At 41.0% G+C, this 26,270-nt stretch overlaps 1 protein-coding gene across 1 annotated transcript in view; it reads left to right on the top strand.

Moving 5' to 3' along the window:
* The window catches only part of ZSWIM5 (zinc finger SWIM-type containing 5), a 265,035-nt gene that overhangs the window by 194,419 nt on the left and 44,346 nt on the right, over positions 1-26,270 (top strand). Inside the window, exons 3-5 of the mRNA XM_047085261.1 lie at positions 3,781-3,929; positions 5,188-5,338; positions 25,400-25,579. Of these exons, the coding sequence (XP_046941217.1) occupies positions 3,781-3,929; positions 5,188-5,338; positions 25,400-25,579 (480 nt within the window). The remainder of the gene's footprint in view (positions 1-3,780; positions 3,930-5,187; positions 5,339-25,399; positions 25,580-26,270) is intronic.

Consider the following 26,270-nt stretch of genomic DNA (forward strand, 5'->3'; position numbering starts at 1 on the left):
CAGGCTTGTGGTGCTGGGGATCTGGTGTATTAGCTGGGGTGGATCGGCAAGGTGCACAGGGGCCGGAGGGTCAGGCTCAGTTCGCTTTTCCTTCGGAGATCCGCTTCAGGAGGGGCCCTGCAGCACCAGGAGGGAGTCAGACCTGCCGGAGGGATGGATCCGCAGAAGCACAGCGTTGGGTATTTGCGCGGTGCAAGCAAGTTCCCTGACAGGAACTGGTTCCCTTTGGGATTTTGGCTGGGGGATGGGCAAGGGAGATGTCGCTGGCAAGCACCTTTGTGCCCCACCAAGCTGTGCTCTGTCGTCCAGGGCTCAACAACTCTCCCTCCCGTTGTCCTCCAGCCCTCTCGCCCTCCGAGCAGAGCTGTTAACTTATAACCTTCCAGATGTTAAGTCCCGCTTGCTGTCAGAACACCTTCCGTCTGGCCTCTCCACTTTTGTAAGCCAGACTTGGGGGCTCTGCTTTGCCAGTGGGCTGCCCCTCCCCCCCGGCTCCCTCCCGCCAATCCGTGTAGCGCGCATCGCCTCTCCGCCCTTCCTGCCCTCTTCCATGGGCCTCTCATCTACGCTTGGCTCTGGAGAATCCATTCTGCTAGAGTTCTGGTGGCTTTCTGGGTTATTTAGGCAGGTGTGGGTGGAATCTAAGTGATCAGCAGGACGCGGTGAGCCCAGCGTCCTCCTACGCCACCATCTTCCCAGAAACCTCTCTGTACACTACGTATTTATAAGCTTTGCCTTATTTCTTCCAGAACTGCTGCTGCCACTACTACCACCTGGGCCCAGAAGATTCTCCAGTTTTCTCTATACCCCTTTGAATTTTTAGAGGGGATGTCACTCCACACTTCCAACCAGTTAAGACCATCTCCTTTGGGAGACTAGGTTCTGCTCCTACTTTTTCATATCCTAATTGAACCACCCAAGGGTCAGAATTGGTATTCAAACCATCTATGCTTGTTTTTGGAGCACTGTTTCTGTTCTTCCCTCATCCCTGTTCATGGCAACAAGGTACTCAGATGCCCAGTCTTTGGTTTATACAAAGTGTATCTCATTTTATCTCAGTTCTGTCTGTATAGAGCTACTGAAAACTAGAATCATTGGAGGTGAGACTCTATAATCTGCATTTTGAACACAAACCCAGGTGATTATTCTGTGTATTAACATTTGAGAATCAGTGTATTGGTGAGAACTCTTTTATCCTCACTATGGGGAAAATGCATTATTCTGACTAGTCCTATATTCTGTATAGTGAAATAGGCCAAGGAAGATTTGACTATCTTTAGACACACCATCCAGCTTTCCATTCAAGGTCCTGAAACCAGCTAGTGGGTCACAGCCTCTAGATGAGGCTGGAGGCCAAAGTTCAGTGTTATAGTGAACAACAGACTTTGAAGAGAAACCAACATACAAATCCTAGCTAATATACTTCCCACCTGTTACATTACTTACCTGTATAAGCTTTAGTTTTTTCATTTTAAAATTAGGATAATAATACTACCTTCTAGACTTGTTATGAGGGTTCATTGGAATTTACTCACCAGATAATCACTGAGCACCTACTGTGTGCCAGGTACTGTTCTACATGTTGCAAATATGCGCACAAACAAAACAGTTTATGCCCTCAAGGAGAGTATGTTCTAGTGAGGATATGTACAAAAAGTGCTTGACTTTGGCATGTAGGAAGCACTAAAAAAAAAAATGGCTCTTATTAACAAGTATTTAAGGATAAGGAGTATGTTTGTTTTGCTTTGCCACTTTAGGGATACAAAAGAAGTGTAGGATATATTATTTACCCACCTGGAGCTTAAATCTCGATGGCCAATGAGACATGCATTTGTTTATTCTATAAATATTAACTCAGTGCTATAATGAGCCAGGCACTATAAGGTACAAAAATGAACACCTACTCTTAAAAAATTTCCATTTATTTGGGAATATATGAGAAATGCACAATTCTGATGTACAGCAAAATGCCACAAGTCTTTAGGAAAAGCAATAATAAAGTGCTAAGAAGAGTATTGCTCCTTTTATATCCATGTGAGCATAAGATGGACATACTTTTGACAGGGAGGGAGCAGTGGGTTGTATGGTTAATTCAGTTAGGGGATAAAAAAGAGCTTCTCTTGCCAGATGAGCTAAGCAGTGTTGGCCTTTCTGTATACTTACTTTATGGTTTCCACTGCTCATTGTAGCCCTGACTGAGGCAATATTGACAATGAGAAGTTTCATTTTTTTGGCTAAAGAATGGGGTACTGGAGTGGGAGAGAAGTAAAGGAAAAAGCAGAAGTAAAGTCATAAGGAAATGTGGTTGACTTCTGGGAATGCTAAGTTTCTAGCTGAACCATAACATAAATACAGGGTAGACAAGCCTAGAAATGAAAGATAAGGCCTGAGCAGAGAGAGCCTTGAATGCCAATCTAAAGCATTTGGACTTAATTTAATAAAAATGGTGCATCACTGAAGACTTCTCTGAGTGGGCAAGTGATATAATCAGAACTGTGTTTAGTATAATACATTTGAAGAAAGTAGCATATAGTAGATACCATAAACTGGACAATCATATGTGTTAATTAGTACTTGTAGAATAAATGAATGTGTGAACCCTCCTGATTTCATGGAGAATAAGATGCTCTAAAAAAGCTTAGCTGAAAAGCAACTTTTCTGTGTAGACCTGGATTTCATTTGAGCAGGACTTTGAACTAGGAAGACAAGAGGAAAGGTAGACTAATTAAACATGACATGAATTTATTTAATGTTTTATGTATTTATTTTGAGAGAGAGAGAGAGAGGCAGAGTGAGAGGGAGAGAGAATCCCAAACAGACTCCACGCTGTCAGCACAGAGCTCTGCACAAGGCTTGATCTCAGGAACCACGAGATCATGACCCGAGCCAAGATCAAGAATCAGACTGAGCCACCCAGGTGCCCCAAACATGACGTGAATTTATATTCTATTACATGACCACACCTATAGAGCATTTGATTAATAGTCTTTTGTAACTTGGAGGCAGGTTGCTAAAAACTTAACGTAAGACTCTGGCTTTGAGAAAGTGAGAGAAGATTCCGTTTTCATTCCACAAATATTTACTAGGTGCTTGCCGCATTACCAGTGCTGTGGTATAGGCAGTTCAGCTGTGGATTCAACTTGGGATTCAACTGTGAGCAAGTGGCTATCAGGGCACTAGGGGAGAAGAATGTGTAAATAACTAAAACTGTTTTAATGTGTTGTAGTGAGAACCAGATATGAAAGATATTTTGAGTATAAATTTATAAAACATATCACCTTGTATGCACCTCTGCCTGTACTTTAAGGGGCAAGTTTCTAGAAATTCAGAAGTGTTGACTCTGCTTAAGAAGCTAAATTTTATAGTGAACTTTAAAAACAATTTTTTTTGTTTTCTAAGGAAGTATTTTTTATTTTACAATAATATCTATACTTTAAGGCTTATTTTGAACTTCATAGGAAGGCAAAAAGAAGAAGAAAGAAATGTCACCTTCCTAGGGAAAAAATATATCATTTTTTTCATGTTTGTGCATTTCCTTCTGGGATTTTTCCCCCTAGAATGGTATTTGTAGACCTTGTAAGGGAATGCAACTGGAACATAAGTGAGTGTGAAACTAGCATTAGCCCTCTTACATTTATTTATAGGACCACACAGTTGACAAAGCCCAGAATAAGGCAGAGTAAGCTGTCTGTTTTTTAATATCCTCAAAGAGTACCCCTTCTGCCAAATGTGTAGCATATGAATTCAGGGGATTCATGTCACCATTCCCATTCCTCACAGGTGCCCCTGACCCCACAGCTGGGGCCAGCATTGATGATGAGAACTGTTGGCATTTGGATGAAGAACAGGTGAAAGAACAAGTGAAACTCTTTCTCTCCCAGGGTGGTTACTATGGCTCTGGAAAGCAACTCAATTCAATGTTTGCTAAGGTAAGATATGAAAGGTATTGGGTTTTTTGTTTTGTTTTGTTTTGTTTTTTTACTTTAATTAAACGGGCCTCACCACACTTCTGGCTTCATGCATTTTAGCTAGCTCACTTGACCTATCTGTCCTGAAAGCTTGAAAACTAATGGGAGATGCTGAACAGAGCAGACCTGATCCCGAGCAGGTGGCATCCAGAGACCCCTACAAACTCACCCTGGTAGTCCTCTTCCTTCTGCTCCACTCTAAATAAGTTAGCATTGTTGTGGGTTTTAGTAAGGAAGCCATCATCCCTCTGCCTTGAACCCAAGGCTGCTGGATGAGGCCTTGAAGAGATTTAGTCTTTTGGAACTGGGGGCTCTCACGGTGGTCTTTCTTTTTTTTTTAACACCTTCAGTAAAAGATAATTCACATACTGTAAAAGTCACCCACTTAAAGTGTGCAATTCAGTGGTTTTTAATATATTCGCAGATATGTGCAGCCATCACCACAGTCAACTTTAGAACTTTTTCATTACCCTAAAAAGAAATCCCATACCCTTTACCTGTCACTTCCCTATCCTCCATTCCTCCTCTCCCAGCTCTAAACAACCACTAATCTACTTTCTGTCTCTATATATTTCCCTATTCTGGACTTTCATAGGCAAGGAATCACATAGTATGTAGTCTTTTGTGCTTGGCCTCTTTCACCTAGCATAGTATTTTCAAGGGTCATCCGTGTTGTAACATGTATCTGTGTTGAATAATATCCTAATGTATGGATATGCCACTTTGGTTTATGCATTCTCTGTTAGTGGATATTTGTATTATTTCCATCTTTTGGCTATTACAAATAATACTTTTATAAACATTCTTATACAAGTTTCTTTGTGGACATGTGTTTTCATTTCTCTCTAGGATTGAAATTGATAGGTCATATAACTCTACGTTAATCATTTGAGGAACTGCTAGACTGATTTCTAAAGTGGCTGCACCATTTTACATTCCCACCAATGGTGTGTCAGGGATCTGATTTCTCTATATTATCACCAATACTTGTTGTTATCTGATTTTTTGATTCTAGCCATCCTAGTGGATATGAAGTGGTATCTCATTGTGTACAGCAGGCTTTCTTGATATATGCAGAGAACTTGCTTGTAGAACAAGAAGGCTTCTTTTTGGCTCTTTGGATATGTTGTGCTTAGATACTTCATCTTCTCCTCCCCTTCCTTCTCCTGCTTTTTCATGATGTGCAGTCACCAACCCCTGGCCCCTCCTTATGTGTCAGGTTCGAGAGATGCTGCGGATGAGAGATTCCAATGGAGCCAGGATGCTGACGCTGATAACTGAGCAGTTTATGGCTGACCCACGACTCACACTCTGGAGGCAGCAAGGAACAAGCATGACAGATAAGTGCAGGCAGCTCTGGGATGAGCTAGGTAAGTTCCCCTATCTCAGAGAAGTACTATGTCTGTCCTACCAGTTTTCCCCCTGGCAACAGTGTTAGTGAACACTTGCCATCAGTCATTACATAGGTCTTGCTAAATGAACTTTAGCCTAGCTGTGGAAGATACAGGCTTTACACAGGCTATCCAGAATATTCTGAACTCACTTGTGTTGCTTCCACAGCATTGTGCTTTGCTATTGACATCTGTTCCAGATGTTACCACATAGAAGTCTTTGCTGAGGGAAGACCTCTTCCCTTGGCTTCTACTGCACGGCACTAGCCTGGCTCTCCAAATACTTATCAACCTCACTTTTCTTGCTTTTCCTGAGTTTGCTCTTCTTTATCACTACTAGATGGACCTCTAGACATAGGGCAGTTTCTAAGACTTGGGCCTTGGACTTCTATTCTTCTTCCACTATACTCCCTTGAGAACTTTTTTTTTTTTAATGTCATATCTTCAGAGCTTACCTCTATGTTGATCTCAGCCTTATCTTCTTTCCACTTATCTGAGTTCCAGTCCCATATTAGCGCTGCTTGTGACCATTTCCACTGAAAAATCCCCTGATTACCTCAAGCTTGAGAAATCCAAAAATGAACTCAGGCCTTCTACCAAAAAAGGGTCCCCTGACTCTGGCATTGGCACCACCATTCCTCACTCTACCAAACTTAATGTCAAGCACTCATTCTTCTTTCATTCCCAACATTCAGTCACCAACTTCATTTGATGCCTTGACCTTCAAAATGCAATTCAGTGTCCATTCACACCTTTTATTTCCCATCACCACTGGTCTTGTTGAGGGCCTTGGAAATGTTTAGATTAAATTAGACCTGTGGCCTCCTGAATGACCTCTCTGTTCTAGATTTTTCTATTCAAGGCCATCTTCTTTGGTCATCATTTCTCTGTATGAGTCCGCTGCTCCAAGGCCAGTTTTGCAGTGCTAATACTCACAACTCTCCCTATTTTCAGAATCTTCCATACCCTGAATCCAAGCATGGCCCCACTTTTTAGTTATACTGGAAAGGCTGTCTGTGTAGCATACTCTGCAAGTTCTGATACAACTCCTCCATACTTCCTCCATGCCAGAAAGCAACAACAAACTTGGGCACTCATACAAAATAACATAAGAGAAAACTGCAGGTTAGGAGTTTAGTGTGCTCTGCTGGGCTGAAGCCCCTAAAACCTACATTTCATATCCTCAGGGCTAAAAGCCTCAGAGTATGAGGCTTAATGACTCTGTAACTATACTTGGTTACTTTGGGGCTGGTAAGTATGAGTTTTTGGTTTTGGGTACTGAGGCTTTTTTATCTGTGGCATTAACGGCTGTGGCATTAACGGCTTTGAAGCACTCATTACCAATGAATGGCTACATTATTGAGTGTTATATGCCATTATCTGCTGAAGATTATACTCACATTTTTTTCATGTAATTCTCATAACAACCCTATAAGGTAATCATGTGTTTATTGCAAAGAAACAGAGACCATTCTGGTTACTTCTCCATACAGAATAAAATTATAGGAGACTGTCTCTGCCATGACATAGTTACACTTTCTGAAGTGTAGAAATATTGCATTATTATTCCAAAGCTACTGGTCCAACCTGTTGTGACCAAGGTCACGTGATACAATGCATGGCAACTTGGGACTACTTCTAGACTCTTTACTCAGAAAGGATTGCAGTCATGGACTCCCTTCCAAGGTAAGATTTTGGCATCTTCATGTTTTTAGATGGGAAAACTGAACTCAGAAAAGTTAAGTATTTTATTCAAGGTCACATACTAGTAAGTGATAGTTCTACCTATGGAACCGCAATCTGTTTGATTCCAAATCAAACATCCTTCTGCAACATCTCCCTCAATTCTATCTTGTTATTTACTTTTTTCTCCAAAGTGCATGTTTTTTTAATTTAAACTCAGCCTTCTTCAGTGAGTTGGTTTTATCTGAGGCCTGAATCTCATAGATTAATTTCTGGCATACTCATGGGATTGTGTTGTGGACTTGGGCTTTGCCTTTGAGACAAAGGTAGGTGAGAGGAAGTAAACACAGCTGGTCTCCAGTGTTTTTAAAGCACTTGTCATATACTTAGGTTCATTATGAAAACCTCTTGCTTCTGACAGCTTTATACCTAAGACATTGCTATAACAATCTTCCAAGAAACTCTCAGCATCCTGCAAAGACAGTGATTCTCAAACTTCTCAAAATCACCAAGAGTACTTATTTAAAAAGGTTTCTGGGCCCTGTCCTCAGAGTTTTTGATTCAGTAGTTTGGAATAGGACCTGATAATTTGAATTTCTAACAAATTTTTTTTAAAGAATGCTGTTGCTACAACTGAGGGTTGCTGGTAGGGTGTTGGATGGGAGGATGGGCTAAATGGGCAAGGGGCATTAAGGAGGATACTTGTTGGGATGAGCACTGGGTGTTATATGTAAGTGATGAGTCAATAAATTACATTCCTGAAATCATTATTACACTATATGTTAAATAACTTGGATTTAAATTTTAAAAAATAAAGAGGGAGGGAGGCAAAGCAGAAGAGACTCTTAAATACAGAGAACAAACTGAGAGTTGATGGGGTGTTGGGGAGAGGGGAAAGTGCGTGATGGGAATTGAGGAGAGCACTTGTTGGGGTGAGCACTGGGTGTTGTATGTAAGCCAATTTGACAATAAGTTCTATTAAAAAAATTTTTTTTTAATAAAAAGAAAAAAGAATGCTGTTGCTGCTGTTCCAGAGATCACAATTTGAGAACCACTGCACTAAGGAAAACCTTATCAGGTCAGACACCAGAGTGTGGTGCATTCATGCCTCCCCTAACTACTCTGAGGGTTCCTTAGTGTTCACACGGCCTGCTCACCTGGGAAGACCTAAGTAGGGTTTGTAGGAATTTAAAGGAATGGACTCACTACTTGCAGTCCCTGAACCAGAGGAAATAGAAACAGACATGAAGTTTTCTCATCTCCCCATATCTGTACATATATACTTTACTTTATATTCTGTTAAAATCTATGAAATATCTCGGGGCGCCTGGATGTCTCAGTTGGTTAAGCGTCTGACTTCGGCTCAGGTCATGATCTTGAGGTTCATGAGTTTGAACCTCAAGATTAAAAAAATTTTTTTTTAAATCTATGAAATATCTCTGCTCCCATAAAAGGGCAAGTCTTACATATTTGTTCTGGGTTCTATGCCATCTCCTTTTCTCAAGAATTCTGCTCCTGCAATTATCTCCTCCCTGTGGCATTATTTTTTATTTTTTTTTAATGTTTATTTATTTTTGAGAAAGAAAGACAGAGCCTGAGTGGGGGAAGGGCAGAGAGAGACGAAGACACAGAATCCGAAGCAGGCTCCAGGCTCTGAGCTGTCAGCACAGAGTCCGACACGAGGCTTGAACTCACAAGCCATGAGATCATGACCTGAGCTGAAGTCGGACACTTAACCGACTGAGTTACCCAGGCGCCCCTCTCTGGCATTTTTTTAAAGGTTTCTTTTAATTAACTTATTTTGAGAGTAAGAGAGAGAACATGCATGCAAGTAGGGGAGGAGTAGAGAAAGGGAGAGAGAGAAAATCTCAAACAGGCTCCACACTGTCAGTGCAGAGCCTGACTTGGGGCTCAAATCCACAAACCGTATCATGACCTGAGCTGAAATCAAGAGTCAGACACCTAACCACCTGAGCCACTCAGGCACCCCTCTGTCCTTATTAATTTCTCCCTCTCTACTAGACCCATCCCATCAGCATATAAAAATGCTCTAATATCTTCAGTCTCAAAAAAAGTGCCTTTGATGTTTTCATCCCCTTCCAATTATTACCCCATTTCTCTTCTTCCCTTCAAAGCAGTATTTCTTATTTTTAAGTTTTTATTTGAATTCTAGTTAGTTAACATACAGTGTATTAGTTTCAGGTGTACAGTGTAGTGATTCAGCACTTCCATACAGCACCCAGTGCTCATCACAATATATTCCTTAATCCCCATTACCTATGTAACTCATCCCCCCAACCAACGATTCTGGTAACCAACATTTTGTTCTCTATAGCTAAGAGTCTGTTTCTTGAGGGGCACCTGGGTGGCTCAGTCAGTTGGGCTTCTGACTTCTGCTCAGGTCATGGTCTCCCAGCTTGTGGGTTCGAGCCCCATGTCAGGCTCTGTGCTGACAGCTCAGAGCCTGGAGCCTGCTTCAGATTCTGTGTCTCCCTCTTTCTCTCTTCCCCTCCCCCACTCACTCTCTGTTTCTCTCTCAAAAAAATAAATAAATAAACGTTAAAAAAATTAAAAAAAAAAGAGTCTGTTTCTTGGGAGCACCTGGGTGGCTCTGTTGGTTACGCATCCAACTCTTGGTTTCGGCTCAGGTCATGATCTCCTGGTTTGTGGGTTTGAACCCCACATCGGACTCCGTGTTAACAGTGCAGAGTCTGGTTGAGATTCTCTCTGCCCCTCCTGTGTGCACACTCTCTCTCTCTCAAAATAAATAAACTTTAAAAAAGAAGAGTCTGTTTCTTGGTTTGCCTCTCTCTTTTTTCCCTTTTGTTTGTTTGTTCTGTTACTAAATTCTGCATCTGAGTGAAATCATATGGTGTTTGTCTTTCTCTGACTTATTTCACTAAGGATTATACTCTCTAGCTTTATCCATGTCATTGCAAATGACAAGATTTCATTCTTTTTTGTGCTAAGTAATATTCCATGTGTATATATTACCACATCTTTGACACTTAGGCTGTTTCCATAATTTGACTATTGTTGATAATGCTGCTGTAAACATTGGAGTGCATGTATGCTTTTGAATTAGTATTCTTGTATTCTTTGGGTAAATAATAGTGCGATTGCTGGATCATAGAGTAGTTCTATTTGTAAGTTTCTGAGGAATGTCCATACTGTTTTCCACAGTGGCTGCACCAGTTTGCATTCCCACCAACAGTGCAAGAGGGTTCCCCTTTCTCTGCATGCTCGCCAACATCTGTTGTTTCTTGTTTTTAATTTTAGCCATTCTAACAGGTGTGAGGTGATATCTCCTCATAGTTGTTTGTTTTTTTAATTCACATTAGTTAACATAGAGTGTAGTATTGGTTTCAGGAGTAGAACCCAGTGGTTCATCACTTTCATATAATACCCAGTGCTCAGGGTGCCTGGTTGGCTCAGTCAGTTAAACATCCGACTTCAGCTCAGGTCATGATCTCACAGTTCGTGGGTTCAAGCTCCACACTGGGCTCTGTGCTGACTGCTCAGAGCCTAGAGCCTGCTTTGGATTCTGTGTCTCCCTCTCTCACTGCCCCTTCTCCCACTCGTGCTCTCTCTCTCTTTCAAAAATAAATAAACATTTTTAAAAATTTTAATAAAAAAATAATAACACCCAGTGCTTATCCCAGCAAGTGCCATCCTTAATACCCACCACCCCCCACCTCCCCTCACCCCATGTAGCCCATCCCCCCACCCACCTCCCCTCCAGCAATCTTCAGTTTGTTTTCTGTGTTTAAGAGTTGCTTATGGTTTCCTCTCTCTCTGTTTTTATCTTATTTTTCCTTCCCTTCCCCTGTGTTCATCTGTTATGTATCTTAAATTCCATATATGAGTGAAATCATATGATATTTGTCTTCCTCTGACTTATTTTGCTTAGCATAATACACTTAGTTCCATCCACATTGTTGCAAATGGCAAGATTTCATTCTTTTTGATTTCCGAGTAATATTCCATTTTGTGTGTGTGTGTGTGTGTGTGTGTGTGTATGTGTACACACATACATATATGCACACTACATCTTTATCCATTCATTAGACAATGGATGGACATTTGGGCTGTTACCATAAGAGGGAGTGAGAGAATCCCAAGCAGAGCTCAATCTCAAGAACTATGAGATCATGACCTGAGCCGACGTCAAGAGTTGAATGCTTACCCTGAGCCACCCAGGCACCCTTCTTACTCTTTTCAATATGGATAGGCTGACAGTGTTGCAGATCTTTAAGTTCTGCTTCTTTTTTGATTAACAATCCCATCCTTAAATCATATCTTTCTTCTCACATTTTACTGTAAGCAGTCAAGAGGAACCAGGCTACTCTTTCAGTACTTCACTTAGATAGTTCCTCAGCTAATTTCATCACTCACAAGTTCTACATTCCACAAGACACTAGGACATGAACACAATTTAGCCAAGTTCTTTGCCACTGTATGACAAGGATTGCCTTTCCTCCAATTTCCACTGACATGTTCCTCATTCCCATCTGAGATCTCATCAGAATGGCCTTAACCCTCCATTTTTCTACCAACACTCTGTTCAGGACTATTAAGGAAGTTCAGACTTTCTCTACAGGTCTCCTCTTTTCTTTCTGGGACCTCACCAGAATCATCTTTAAAGGTCTGTTCACAGCAGCATAGGCTTTTTCTAGCATGCAACTCAATTCTTCCAGCCTCTACCCTTTACCCAGTTCCAAAATTGCTTTCACACATTTAGGTATTTGTTATGGTGGGACCGCACTTCTTGGTACCAATTTATGCCTTAGTCTGTTTAGGGTGCCACAACAGAATACCCGAGACTAAGTGACTTACAAACAACAGAAATTTATTTCTTATAGTTCTAGAGGCTAGGAAGTCCAAGATCAAATGACTGGTAGATTTGGTGTCAAGTGAGGGCCTACTTCCAGGCTTATAGGTAGTCATCTTTTCACTGTGTTCTCCCATGGCAGAAGGAACAGGGGTTTTCATGAGAGATCTCATTCTCAATGACTCTATAGCCCCCAATATATACATACCTATGCACATGCCAGATATGCACATGGAGATAGGTCTTCAAAATTCTAAGGGAAAAAAATAAGATTTCCAACCTAGAATTACACACCCAATCAAAGTATCAATCAAAAGTGAGGGTAAAATCCAGACATTCAGCAATGCAAAATATATCAACTATGGAAAATTCATCTCCCACCCTATCTGAGGAAGCTACTGGAAAATGTACTCTACCAAAACAAGAAAGTAAATCCATAGAGAGGAAGGTGTTGATCCAGAAAACAGGGGGTTCAACATAGGAGAAAGGAAAAGGAAAGTCCTAGAATGAGAGCAAAATAGTGGTATTATAATTTGAGGTTAGATCAACATTAAATGTTTGCATTATTATGACTAAATACATATCTGTAGCACAGTCATGTAGTATACTAATACTACATTTACTTTCTTTTTTTTTATATATATATGAAATTTATTGACAAATTGGTTTCCATACAACACCCAGTGCTCATCCCAAAAGGTGCCCTCCTCAATATCCATCACCCACCCTCCCCTCCCTCCCACCCCCCATCAACCCTCAGTTTGTTCTCAGTTTTTAACAGTCTCTTATGCTTTGGCTCTCTCCCACTCTAACCTCTTTTTTTTTTTTTTCCTTCCCCTCCCCCATGGGTTCCTGTTAAGTTTCTCAGGATCCACATAAGAGTGAAACCATATGGTATCTGTCTTTCTCTGTATGGCTTATTTCACTTAGCATTACACTCTCCAGTTCCATCCACGTTGCTACAAAAGGCCATATTTCATTTTTTCTCATTGCCACATAGTATTCCATTGTATATATATACCACAATTTCTTTATCCATTCATCAGTTGATGGACATTTAGGCTCTTTCCATAATTTGGCTATTGTTGAGAGTGCTGCTATGAACATTGGGGTACAAGTGCCCCTATGCATCAGTACTCCTGTATCCCTTGGATAAATTCCTAGCAGTGCTATTGCTGGGTCATAGGGTAGGTCTATTTTTAATTTTCTGAGGAACCTCCACACTGCTTTCCAGAGCGGCTGCACCAATTTGCATTCCCACCAACAGTGCAAGAGGGTTCCCGTTTCTCCACATCCTCTCCAGCATCTATAGTCTCCTGATTTGTTCATTTTGGCCACTCTGACTGGCGTGAGGTGATACCTGAGTGTGGTTTTGATTTGTATTTCCCTGATAAGGAGCGACGCTGAACATCTTTTCATGTGCCTGTTGGCCATCTGGATGTCTTCTTTAGAGAAGTGTCTATTCATGTTTTCTGCCCATTTGTTCACTGGGTTATTTGTTTTTCGGGTGTGGAGTTTGGTGAGCTCTTTATAGATTTTAGATACTAGCCCTTTGTCCGATATGTCATTTGCAAATATCTTTTCCCATTCCGTTGGTTGCCTTTTAGTTTTGTTGGTTGTTTCCTTTGCTGTGCAGAAGCTTTTTATCTTCATAAGGTCCCAGTAATTCACTTTTGCTTTTAATTCCCTTGCCTTTGGGGATGTGTCGAGTAAGAGATTGCTACGTCTGAGGTCAGAGAGGTCTTTTCCTGCTTTCTCCTCTAAGGTTTTGATGGTTTCCTGTCTCACATTTAGGTCCTTTATCCATTTTGAGTTTATTTTTGTAAATGGTGTGAGAAAGTGGTCTAGTTTCAACCTTCTGCATGTTGCTGTCCAGTTCTCCCAGCACCATTTGTTAAAGAGGCTGTCTTTTTTCCATTGGATGTTCTTTCCTGCTTTGTCAAAGATGAGTTGGCCATACGTTTGTGGGTCTAGTTCTGGGGTTTCTATTCTATTCCATTGGTCTGTGTGTCTGTTTTTGTGCCAATACCATGCTGTCTTGATGATGACAGCTTTGTAGTAGAGGCTAAAGTCTGGGATTGTGATGCCTCCTGCTTTGGTCTTCTTCTTCAAAATTCCTTTGGCTATTCGGGGCCTTTTGTGGTTCCATATGAATTTTAGGATTGCTTGTTCTAGCTTCGAGAAGAATGCTGGTGCAATTTTGATTGGGATTGCATTGAATGTGTAGATAGCTTTGGGTAGTATTGACATTTTGACAATATTTATTTTTCCAATCCATGAGCAGGGAATGTCTTTCCATTTCTTTAAATCTTCTTCAATTACCTTCATAAGCTTTCTATAGTTTTCAGCATACAGATCCTTTACATCTTTGGTTAGATTTATTCCTAGGTATTTTATGCTTCTTGGTGCAATTGTGAATGGGATCAGTTTCTTTATTTGTCTTTCTGTTGCTTCATTGTTAGTGTATAAGAATGCAACTGATTTCTGTACATTGATTTTGTATCCTGCAACTTTGCTGAATTCATGTATCAGTTCTAGCAGACTTTTGGTGGAGTCTATCGGATTTTCCATGTATAATATCATGTCATCTGCAAAAAGCGAAAGCTTGACTTCATCTTTGCCAATTTTGATGCCTTTGATTTCCTTTTGTTGTCTGATTGCTGATGCTAGCACTTCCAGCACTATGTTAAACAACAACGGTGAGAGTGGGCATCCCTGTCGTGTTCCTGATCTCAGGGAAAAAGCTCTCAGTTTTTCCCCGTTGAGGATGATGTTAGCTGTGGGCTTTTCATAAATGGCTTTTATGATCTTTAAGTATGTTCCTTCTATCCCGACTTTCTCCAGGGTTTTTATTAAGAAAGGGTGCTGGAGGGGCGCCTGGGTGGCGCAGTCGGTTGAGCGTCCGACTTCAGCCAGGTCACGATCTCACGGTCCGTGAGTTCGAGCCCCGCGTCGGGCTCTGGGCTGATGGCTCAGAGCCTGGAGCCTGTCTCCGATTCTGTGTCTCCCTCTCTCTCTGTCCCTCCCCCGTTCGTGCTCTGTCTCTCTCTGTCCCAGAAATAAATAAACGTTGAAAAAAAAAATTTAAAAAAAAAAAAAAAAGAAAGGGTGCTGGATTTTGTCAAAGGCCTTTTCTGCATCGATTGACAGGATCATATGGTTCTTCTCTTTTTTTTTGTTAATGTGATGTATCACGTTGATTGATTTGCGAATGTTGAACCAGCCCTGCATCCCAGGAATGAATCCCACTTGATCATGGTGAATAATGCTTTTTATATGCTGTTGAATTCGATTTGCTAGTATCTTATTGAGAATTTTTGCATCCATATTCATCAGGGATATTGGCCTGTAGTTCTCTTTTGTTACTGGGTCTCTGTCTGGTTTAGGAATCAAAGTAATACTGGCTTCATAGAATGAGTCTGGAAGTTTTCCTTCCCTTTCTATTTCTTGGAATAGCTTGAGAAGGATAGGTATTATCTCTGCTTTAAACGTCTGGTAGAACTCCCCTGGGAAGCCATCTGGTCCTGGACTCTTATTGGTTGGGAGATTTTTGATAACCGATTCAATTTCTTCGCTGGTTATGGGTCTGTTCAAGCTTTCTATTTCCTCCTGATTGAGTTTTGGAAGAGTGTGGGTGTTCAGGAATTTGTCCATTTCTTCCAGGTTGTCCAATTTGTTGGCATATAATTTTTCATAGTATTCCCTGATAATTGTTTGTATCTCTGAGGGATTGGTTGTAATAATTCCATTTTCATTCATGATTTTATCTATTTGGGTCATCTCCTTTTCTTTTTGAGAAGCCTGGCTAGAGGTTTGTCAGTTTTGTTTATTTTTTCAAAAAACCAACTCTTGGTTTCGTTGATCTGCTCTACAGTTTTTTTAGATTCTATATTGTTTATTTCAGCTCTGATCTTTATTATTTCTCTTCTTCTGCTGGGTTTAGGCTGCCTTTGCTGTTCTGCTTCTATTTCCTTTAGGTGTGCTGTTAGATTTTGTATTTGGGATTTTTCTTGTTTCTGGAGATAGGCCTGGATTGCAATGTATTTTCCTCTCAGGACTGCCTTCGCTGCATCCCAAAGCGTTTGGATTGTTGTATTTTCATTTTCGTTTGTTTCCATATATTTTTTGATTTCTTCTCTAATTGCCTGGTTGACCCATTCATTCTTTAGTAGGGTGTTCTTTAACCTCCATGCTTTTGGAGGTTTTCCAGACTTTTTCCTGTGGTTGATTTCAAGCTTCATAGCATTGTGGTCTGAAAGTATGCATGGTATAATTTCAATTCTTGTAAACTTATGAAGGGCTGTTTTGTGACCCAGTATATGATCTATCTTGGAGAATGTTCCATGTGCACTCGAGAAGAAAGTATATTCTGTTGCTTTGGGATGCAGAGTTCTAAATATATCTGTCAAGTCCATCTGATCCAATGTCTCATTCAGGGCCTTGTTTCTTTATTGACCATGTGTCTAGATGATCTATCCATTTCTGTAAGTGGGGTGTTAAAGTCCCCAGCAATTACCACATTCTTATCAATAAGGTTGCTTATGTTTATGCGTAATTGTTTTATATATTTGGGGGCTCCCGTATTCGGCGCATAGACATTTATAATTGTTAGCTCTTCCTGATGGATAGACCCTGTAACTATTATATAATGTCCTTCTTCATCTCTTGTTACAGCCTTTAATTTAAAGTCTAGTTTGTCTGATATAAGTATGGCTACTCCAGCTTTCTTCTGGCTTCCAGTAGCATGATAAATAGTTCTCCATCCCCTCACTCTGAATCTAAAGGTGTCCTCAGGTCTAAAATGAGTCTCTTGTAGACAGCAAATAGATGGGTCTTGTTTTTTTATCCATTCTGATACCCTATGTCTTTTGGTTGGCGCATTTAATCCATTTACATTCAGTGTTATTATAGAAAGATACGGGTTTAGAGTCATTGTGATGTCTGTATGTTTTATGCTTGTAGTGATGTCTCTGGTACTTTGTCTCACAGGGTCCCCCTTAGGATCTCTTGTAGGGCTGGTTTAGTGGTGACAGATTCCTTCAGTTTTTGTTTGTTTGGGAAGACCTTTATCTCTCCTTCTATTCTAAATGACAGACTTGCTGGATAAAGGATTCTTGGCTGCATATTTTTGCTGTCTAGCACCCTGAAAATCTCGTGCCAATTCTTTCTGGCCTGCCAAGTTTCAAAAGAGAGATCAGTCACGAGTCTTATAGGTCTCCCTTTATATGTGAGGGCACGTTTACCCCTTGCGGCTTTCAGAATTTTCTCTTTATCCTTGTATTTTGCCAGTTTCACTATGATATGTCGTGCAGAAGATCGATTCAAGTTACGTCTGAAGGGAGTTCTCTGTGCCTCTTGGATTTCAATGCCTTTTTCCTTCCCCAGTTCAGGGAAGTTCTCAGCTATTATTTCTTCAAGTACCCCTTCAGCACCTTTCCCTCTCTCTTCCTCCTCTGGGATACCAATTATGCGTATATTATTTCTTTTTAGTGTATCACTTAGTTCTCTAATTTTCCCCTCATACTCCTGGATTTTTTTATCTCTCTTTTTCTCAGCTTCCTCTTTTTCCATAACTTTATCTTCTAGTTCACCTATTCTCTCCTCTGCCTCTTCCATCCGAGCCGTGGTGGTTTCCATTTTGTTTTGCATTTCATTTAAAGCGTTTTTCAGCTCCTCGTGACTGTTCCTTAGTCCCTTGATCTCTGTAGCAAGAGATTCTCTGCTGTCCTGTATACTGTTTTCAAGCCCAGCGATTAATTTTATGACTATTATTCTAAATTCACTTTCTGTTATATTATTTAAATCCTTTTTGATCAGCTCATTAGCTGTTGTTATTTCCTGGAGATTCTTCTGAGGGGAATTCTTCCGCTTGGTCATTTTGGATAGTCCCTGGTGTGGTGAGGACCTGCAGGGCACTTCCCCTGTGCTGTGGTGTATAACTGGAGTTGGTGGGCGGGGCCGCAGTCAAGTCCTGATGTCTGCCCCCAGCCCACCGCTGGGGCCACAGTCAGACTGGTGTGTGCCTTCTCTTCCCCTCTCCTAGGGGCGGGATTCACTGGGGTGGCGTGGCCCGTCTGGGCTACTTGCACAATGCCAGGCTTGTGATGCTGGGGATCTGGCGTATTAGCTGGGGTGGGTCGGCAAGATGCACGGCGGCAGGGGGGGCAGGCTTAGCTTGCTTCTCCTTAGGTGATCCACTTCAGGAGGGGCCCTGTGGCAGCCGGAGGGAGTCAGATCCGCTGCCAGAGGTTTGGCTCTGCAGAAGCACAGAGTTGGGTGTTTGCGCGGAGCGAGCAATTTCCCTGGCAGGAACCGGTTCCCTTTGGGATTTTGGCTGGGGGATGGGCAGGGGAGATGGCGCTGGCGAGCGCCTTTGTTCCCCACCAAACTGAGCTCTGTCGTCCGGGGGGGCTCAGCAGCTCTCCCTCCCTTTGTCCTCCAGCCTTCCCGCTTTCCGAGCAGAGCTGTTAACTTATGACCTCCCAGACGCTAAGTCGCGCTTGCTGTCGGAACACAGTCCATCAGGCCCCTCCGCTTTTGCAAGCCAGACTCAGGGACTCTGCTTGGCCGGCGAGCCGCCCCTCCGCCCCGGCTCCCTCCCGCCAGTCCGTGGAGCACGCACCGCCTCACTGCCCTTCCTACCCTCTTCCGTGGGCCTCTCGTCTGCGCTTGGGTCTGGCGACTCCGTTCTGCTAATCCTCTGGCGGTTTTCTGGGTTATTTAGGCAGGTGTAGGTGGAATCTAAGTGATCAGCAGGACGCGTGGTGAGCCCAGCGTCCTCCTACGCCGCCATCTTACTACATTTACTTTCTTAAACAACTTTTTTTTCCCCTTCAGGAATTAATAATTATTTTTGTTTGTTTGTTGTTTGACTATTAGGTTGCAGATTTTTCCGTTGTTATCATTAATTTACCCCCCAATTATTTACCAGTAATTTAAAATCTTCATACAGTGTATTTGGTCACATCAATCTATCAGTGTTATTATCTTGTTAGAGACATTTCTTCTGGAACCATTTATTTTCCTATTCCTGGTTTAGATTGTGTGCTCTCCAAACCTGCTGCAGGATAATCGTGTAGATACTGCTCTTTACTATCATTCTAGGACTTCCCTTTTCCTTTCCTCTATGTTGAACCCCCTGTTTTCTGGATCCAGCACCTTCTTCTCTATGGATTTACTTTCTTGTTTTGGTAGAGTACATTTTCCAGTAGCTTCCTCAGATAGGGTGGGAGATGAATTTTTCATAGTTGATAAATTTTGTATTGCTGAGTATCTGGATTTTACCCTCACTTTTGATTGATACTTTGATTGGGTGTGTAATTCTAGGTTGGAAATCTTATCTTTTTCCCTTAGAATTTTGAAGATCTATCTCCATTGTCCTCTAGCTTCCACCTGCTGTTGTGGAGTACCAGGCCATTCTCGTTCAGGAAAGTTTTGTGTTTTTTCTGTTGGTCTTCTTCTAAAATTTTTTTTTAATTTGAAAGAAAGAGAGAGACAGAGGGAGAGAGAGAAAATTCCAAGCAGGCTCCATACTCAGCACGGAGCCCGATGCAGGGCTCCATCTCACGACCATGAGATCATGACCTGAGCTGGAATCAAGAATCAGATACCCAAATGACTGAGCCACCCAGGCGCCCCCTAAATTTTTAAAAAATCTAATCTCCTTGGGTGCCTGGCTGGCTCAGTCGGTAGAGCACGCGACTCTTAGTCTCGCTGTTGTGTGTTTGAGCCTCACGTTGGGTGTAGATATTACTAAAAATATAAATAAATAAACTTAAAAAAAATCTAATCTGGAGACACCTGGGGGCCTTAGTCGGTTAAGCTCCCCATTCTTGATCTCAGCTCAGGTCTTGACCTCAGGGTTGTGAGTTCAAACCCTATGTTGGGCTCTGCGCTGGGCATGAAGCCTATTTAAAAATAAATAAATAAAATTAAAAAAATAAAAAATCTAATCTGCTTAATCCTCACTAAACCTTCTCAACTGGGAAACTTGCATCTTTTAGTTTAAGATGTTTTCTTGAAAAAAAATTTTTTTCATTTCCTCATCCTTTTTTTTCTCTTTTTGTCTGGAACTACTTCTGTTATTTGGATATTAGCTTCTAGGTTACTATGCAACAGGCTTAGAAGACAAACAGTCTAGATTAGGGATAAGAAAATAGAGAGTTCCAGAAGGGATGTCTCAAAAAATAGTAAAATTGCTAGATTATTTCTTATGACTAAATATACTAAATGGAGATTGATTCTCTAGTTTTATTTTTTTCTCTCGTTGTTTTGGTGTGTTTTTGTTTTTGTTTTTGTCTTTTATCTTCCAGGTGGTTTCCTCAGTTTTATCTTTCAAACATCTTACTAATTTTTAATGTATTTTTTGTCACCATAGGTTTAATTTCCAAGAGCCCATTTTTGTTGTTGCATCCTGCACTTTTTTCATAGATGCAGTATCTTGTCATTTTGCTGATAGCAATTGCAGGTTTTTTTCTTTTAAGTTTTCTTTCTTCTCTGCCTTTTTTGTATTTCCTACCAAGTTTTTCTTCTTTCTGTTTACTTTTGTTCTCTGTCCTTTATGTCAGATGCTTTCCTCATATACCTAACATTTCTTTTTTTTTTTAATATATGAAATTTATTGTCAAATTGGTTTCCATACAACACCCAGTGCTCATCCCAAAAGGTGCCCTCCTCAATACCCATCACCCACCCTTTCCTCCCTCCCACCCCCCATCAACCCTCAGTTTGTTCTCAGTTTTTAACAGTCTCTTATGCTTTGGCTCTCTCCCACTCTAACCTCTTTTTTTTTTTTCCTTCCCCTCCCCCATGGGTTCTCGTTAAGTTTCTCAGGATCCACATAAGAGTGAAACCATATGGTATCTGTCTTTCTCTGTATGGCTTATTTCACTTAGCATTACACTCTCCAGTTCCATCCACGTTGCTACAAAAGGCCATATTTCATTTTTTCTCATTGCCACGTAGTATTCCATTGTGTATATATACCACAATTTCTTTATCCATTCATCAGTTGATGGACATTCAGGCTCTTTCCATAATTTGGCTATTGTTGAGAGTGCTGCTATGAACATTGGGGTACAGGTGCCCCTATGCATCAGTACTCCTGTATCCCTTGGATAAATTCCTAGCAGTGCTATTGCTGGGTCATAGGGTAGGTCTATTTTTAATTTTCTGAGGAACCTCCACACTGCTTTCCAGAGCGGCTGCACCAATTTGCATTCCCACCAACAGTGCAAGAGGGTTCCCGTTTCTCCACATCCTCTCCAGCATCTATAGTCTCCTGATTTGTTCATTTTGGCCACTCTGACTGGCGTGAGGTGATACCTGAGTGTGGTTTTGATTTGTATTTCCCTGATAAGGAGCGACGCTGAACATCTTTTCATGTGCCTGTTGGCCATCCGGATGTCTTCTTTAGAGAAGTGTCTATTCATGTTTTCTGCCCATTTCTTCACTGGGTTATTTGTTTTTCGGGTGTGGAGTTTGGTGAGCTCTTTATAGATTTTGGATACTAGCCCTTTGTCCGATATGTCATTTGCAAATATCTTTTCCCATTCCGTTGGTTGCCTTTTAGTTTTGTTGGTTGTTTCCTTTGCTGTGCAGAAGCTTTTTATCTTCATAAGGTCCCAGTAATTCACTTTTGCTTTTAATTCCCTTGCCTTTGGGGATGTGTCGAGTAAGAGATTGCTAAGGCTGAGGTCAGAGAGGTCTTTTCCTGCTTTCTCCTCTAAGGTTTTGATGGTTTCCTGTCTCACATTTAGGTCCTTTATCCATTTTGAGTTTATTTTTGTAAATGGTGTGAGAAAGTGGTCTAGTTTCAACCTTCTGCATGTTGCTGTCCAGTTCTCCCAGCACCATTTGTTAAAGAGGCTGTCTTTTTTCCATTGGATGTTCTTTCCTGCTTTGTCAAAGATGAGTTGGCCATACGTTTGTGGGTCTAGTTCTGGGGTTTCTATTCTATTCCATTGGTCTGTGTGTCTGTTTTTGTGCCAATACCATGCTGTCTTGATGATGACAGCTTTGTAGTAGAGGCTAAAGTCTGGGATTGTGATGCCTCCTGCTTTGGTCTTCTTCTTCAAAATTCCTTTGGCTATTCGGGGCCTTTTGTGGTTCCATATGAATTTTAGGATTGCTTGTTCTAGCTTCGAGAAGAATGCTGGTGCAATTTTGATTGGGATTGCATTGAATGTGTAGATAGCTTTGGGTAGTATTGACATTTTGACAATATTTATTTTTCCAATCCATGAGCAGGGAATGTCTTTCCATTTCTTTAAATCTTCTTCAATTACCTTCATAAGCTTTCTATAGTTTTCAGCATACAGATCCTTTACATCTTTGGTTAGATTTATTCCTAGGTATTTTATGCTTCTTGGTGCAATTGTGAATGGGATCAGTTTCTTTATTTGTCTTTCTGTTGCTTCATTGTTAGTGTATAAGAATGCAACTGATTTCTGTACATTGATTTTGTATCCTGCAACTTTGCTGAATTCATGTATCAGTTCTAGCAGACTTTTGGTGGAGTCTATCGGATTTTCCATGTATAATATCATGTCATCTGCAAAAAGCGAAAGCTTGACTTCATCTTTGCCAATTTTGATGCCTTTGATTTCCTTTTGTTGTCTGATTGCTGATGCTAGAACTTCCAGCACTATGTTAAACAACAGCAGTGAGAGTGGGCATCCCTGTCGTGTTCCTGATCTCAGGGAAAAAGCTCTCAATTTTTCCCCGTTGAGGATGATGTTAGCTGTGGGCTTTTCATAAATGGCTTTTATGATCTTTAAGTATGTTCCTTCTATCCCGTACCTAACATTTCTTAGCTGTCCATTTCTATTTAAGAGTAACAGTTAAAAACTAAAAGGAAGTTCTTTGCATGTGTGTGCACGCACGTACGTGTGTGCATGTATGTATTTGTGTGTGTGGCCTTGTTAGTCAGTTTAACTGAGGATGATCTGGCTGGGTTTTTTCAGTTATCTGCTATGTTTTCTGTCCTTGGGCTAATTTGTTTCCAGAGATGAATCCTCCAGTCTCTTGTTTCTGGGTTATAAGCCTGTCATAGTCTTCTTAGAACCAGGGGGGGGAAAGAGGGTTAGGGTTGAGGGTTAGAGTTGGGTTGGAGGGTATCCATTTGTTCAACATGTATTGATTTCATCCCTCAGTTTTTAGTGTGGAAACCCCACCCTTGGCTGTGAGTAATATTTCCAATCCAGAACCTCTCTGAATCAACCTTCCCAGTGAGTAAAGTTCTGGTCTTCTTCCAGGAGAGGGGAGGAGCAGGCACTCAGTTGCCTTGAATAGAGTAGGAACTTTGTGATCCTGAGACCTTTGACAAACTTCTAACCAAGTTTACTAGTTTCAGCCCCACTTTCAGCAGGGTTCTGAAGTGTGAATCAGTCTGCTTCTGGGCTTTCTAACCACTGATGGAGGTTTCCACTTTTCTGTTCTGCTAGGTCAGCTATCACTCATCCACAAGCTTTCAACATTGCAAAATTTTTGTGGCTATTCTCTTTTATCTCTCCCATTCTCTGTGTCTGTATGTGTTTACACCTGTTTTTATCCTTTTACTTTCATTTTAGTGAGGTTTCAAAAGGAAACAGTGGTTAGCTATCTTTCACGGGAATTAATTCATGTTTATTCTTCAAACTGAAATGCCATTTCCTTTCTATAACTTCTGCTGACCCCACATGCAGAATTCATTGTTCCATCATGTATATTCTCATAGGATTTTATGTATGTCTATGATAGCATTTGCCATACTTTATTATTATAATTATTTGAGTGAATCCTAACTATAATTCCCTTCAGAGTCATCATAATATAATACTATTATATTACACAGTGTAGTTTTTATTTCATGGTAGATTTTTAAAACTGGGCCAGTAGAAATGAATTTTCACTATCTTCAGGTAGTATCTGAAATTAGGGCTAAAATGGCCTTTAAACCATTCCTATTTGAGTTTGAAGGACATTGAAATAGTGTTTCAAAGTACCTCCGTCCACAGATGTAGCTTCATCCCAAAGGATGTTTAACTTAAGATACTTTGCAGCCAGGCTTATTGCTGGTCTGAGATTGAGAATATATCTAGTTCAGTTATAGCCAACCTTGAAAAGAAGCAGATTTGCTTGAAAAGAAGGGTAATATGGTTGGAGAGACAGTACTCATATATTGTATAGAATATGTGATACTCTGCTACAGTGACAGAGAAGATCCAAGAATGTGATAGTTTTAAGACATCCTAATAGATCAACTGTATCAAAATCCAAACTGAAATAAACCATTTTTCTTGGAAAAAGGAAATACTAAAATTCTGCTATGTGCCAAGTAATATGCTAGGCCTTTTACAAATGTTATTTCGTTTAATTCTCACAACATCCCTACAAAGTAGTTGTTTGGGGGGCATCTGGGTGACTCAGATGGTTGAGCATCTGATTTTGGCTCAGGTCATAATCTCACAGTTCATGGGTTCAAACCCCAAGTTGGGCTCTCTGCTGTCAGCACAGAGCCTGCTTAGGATCCTCTATCTCCCTCTGTCTCTGCCCCTTCCCTGTATGATCCTCTGTTTCCTCTTTCTCTCTCTGCCCTTCCCCCACCTATGCTCTCTTTCTCTCTCTCTCTCAAAAATAAATAAGCATCAAAAACAAAAACAAAGTAGTTATTTATGTGCTCTCAGTTTTACAGTTGAGGAATATGAATTTCAGAAAGCCTAAAGTCTACTAACCAAAAATTGAAACCTTTTCTGAGCACCTCCCTTCTGACCCCTGCCCTTGTGCTAAGTGCCCTTCCTCTATCTTGCTGTTGTCACCATATCTTTACCTTAACACTCATCATATTCAAATAACATTATATGTATCTATCTATCTCCCCCATTAGTCAGCTCCTCAAGGGTTGGAACAATGTCTTATTCTCCAGTAGGAGAATAGGCCTTGAACATAGAAAGTTCTCAATAAATACATGTTGGACTACAAATCTGAGCTCAGAATTCAAGCCCAAATCGGTCTTGTTCATCATTACAGGCACATATCCAGATATCCAGGAAGGATGTTTAAGGAAGCTCTGAGAAGGAAAAATAAGCCATTTCTGAAAACTTTCACAGATTTTATTTCTTTCTTTATTTTTTGAGAGAGAGAGTATGTGTGTGAGAGAGCTGGGGAGCAGCAGAGGGAGTGGGAGAGAGATCTCACGACTGTGAGATCACAACCGGTGCCGAAATCAAGAGTCAGACACTCCTACCAGCATGGAGCCTGCTTGGGATTCTCTCTCTCTCCCCCCCCATCCCCCACTTGTGCTGTCTCTGTCTCTCACAAAAGAAGTAAATAAACTTTAAGAAAAATATAAGTAAAAAAGGTTAGACGCTCAACCAACTGAACCACCCAGGCGCCCCAACAGATTTGATTTTTTTATATTGAGAAAAGCTGATGTTTTGGAAACTTTTCCTACCACTAAAAATAGAAGAGAAGGAAAGACTGAAAAATTAAAGCTTAACATACATCAGAGGAGAGATATCAAGAATGTTGGTTGCTTTATTTTCCAGGGGCCTTATGGGTATGCATCATTTTAAATCCACATTGCAAACTGGAAGAAAAATCCTGTTGGCTGCAGCAACTGCAGAGGTGGAGTGACCTGGATGTCTGTCCCCTGGAGGATGGGAACTATGGGCATGAGCTACCCAACATCACCAATGCACTTCCCCAGAATGCCAGTCACAGCCCAGGTGAGCCATAAATCCTTCTAATGTCTTTGTGCCTGGAACTCCAAAGGTGGGAGGGTAAAGTGCTAAAACAAAGGTGGCTGGACAGTTGGCTGTCAGTATTGTCACCCTCAGTAAGAAAAGCCTGTCCTTTGTTTGTCTTGAAATACCAAGCCTTAAATAAGGGTAAGCTTTTATCTTTGACATTATGGATGCTGTCTTTTTCTGTATCTAGAGTGTCCTTACAGTGCCCAGCATAAATTCCTAGGGTCCTCTGCATGAATCCTCTTTACCTTTCAAGTTCATCATGCCTAATGGATCTTGGCCTCGGTTGGGGTTGGTTTTAGCTCAGAAGACTTACCTGAAGAGAAGAATGGAAGGCCTGCAAAACACAGCTTTTAAAATGGCCCGACAATTGCTTTTCTTACTTTTCTGTTTTCCTCAAATGTTTTTATATAGCAGATAGCTAGGATGGATTATCTTCCCAAATTACTGCTAGGACTCTTGCCCCATTTTAAGACAAATCCAACAATACTGTACTCTCTGCCTTTTGAGCCCAGTGACCTACGAATATCACTGAACATCAGCATTCACATCAGTTTTTAGTTCATATAACTCAGGCTATTTGCTGTTGGCAACTGATTGCTCTTTAGCCCATTGGGAACCTTTATTGGTAGGGGATTTTTTTCACACATTGATTTTACATGTCCCTTCT

This window comes from Lynx rufus, unplaced genomic scaffold (genome assembly GCF_022079265.1).
Source record: "Lynx rufus isolate CCGP_SWC_20201006 ecotype Redwood Valley unplaced genomic scaffold, mLynRuf1.p SCAF_2, whole genome shotgun sequence".
Lineage (NCBI taxonomy): Eukaryota > Metazoa > Chordata > Mammalia > Carnivora > Felidae > Lynx > Lynx rufus.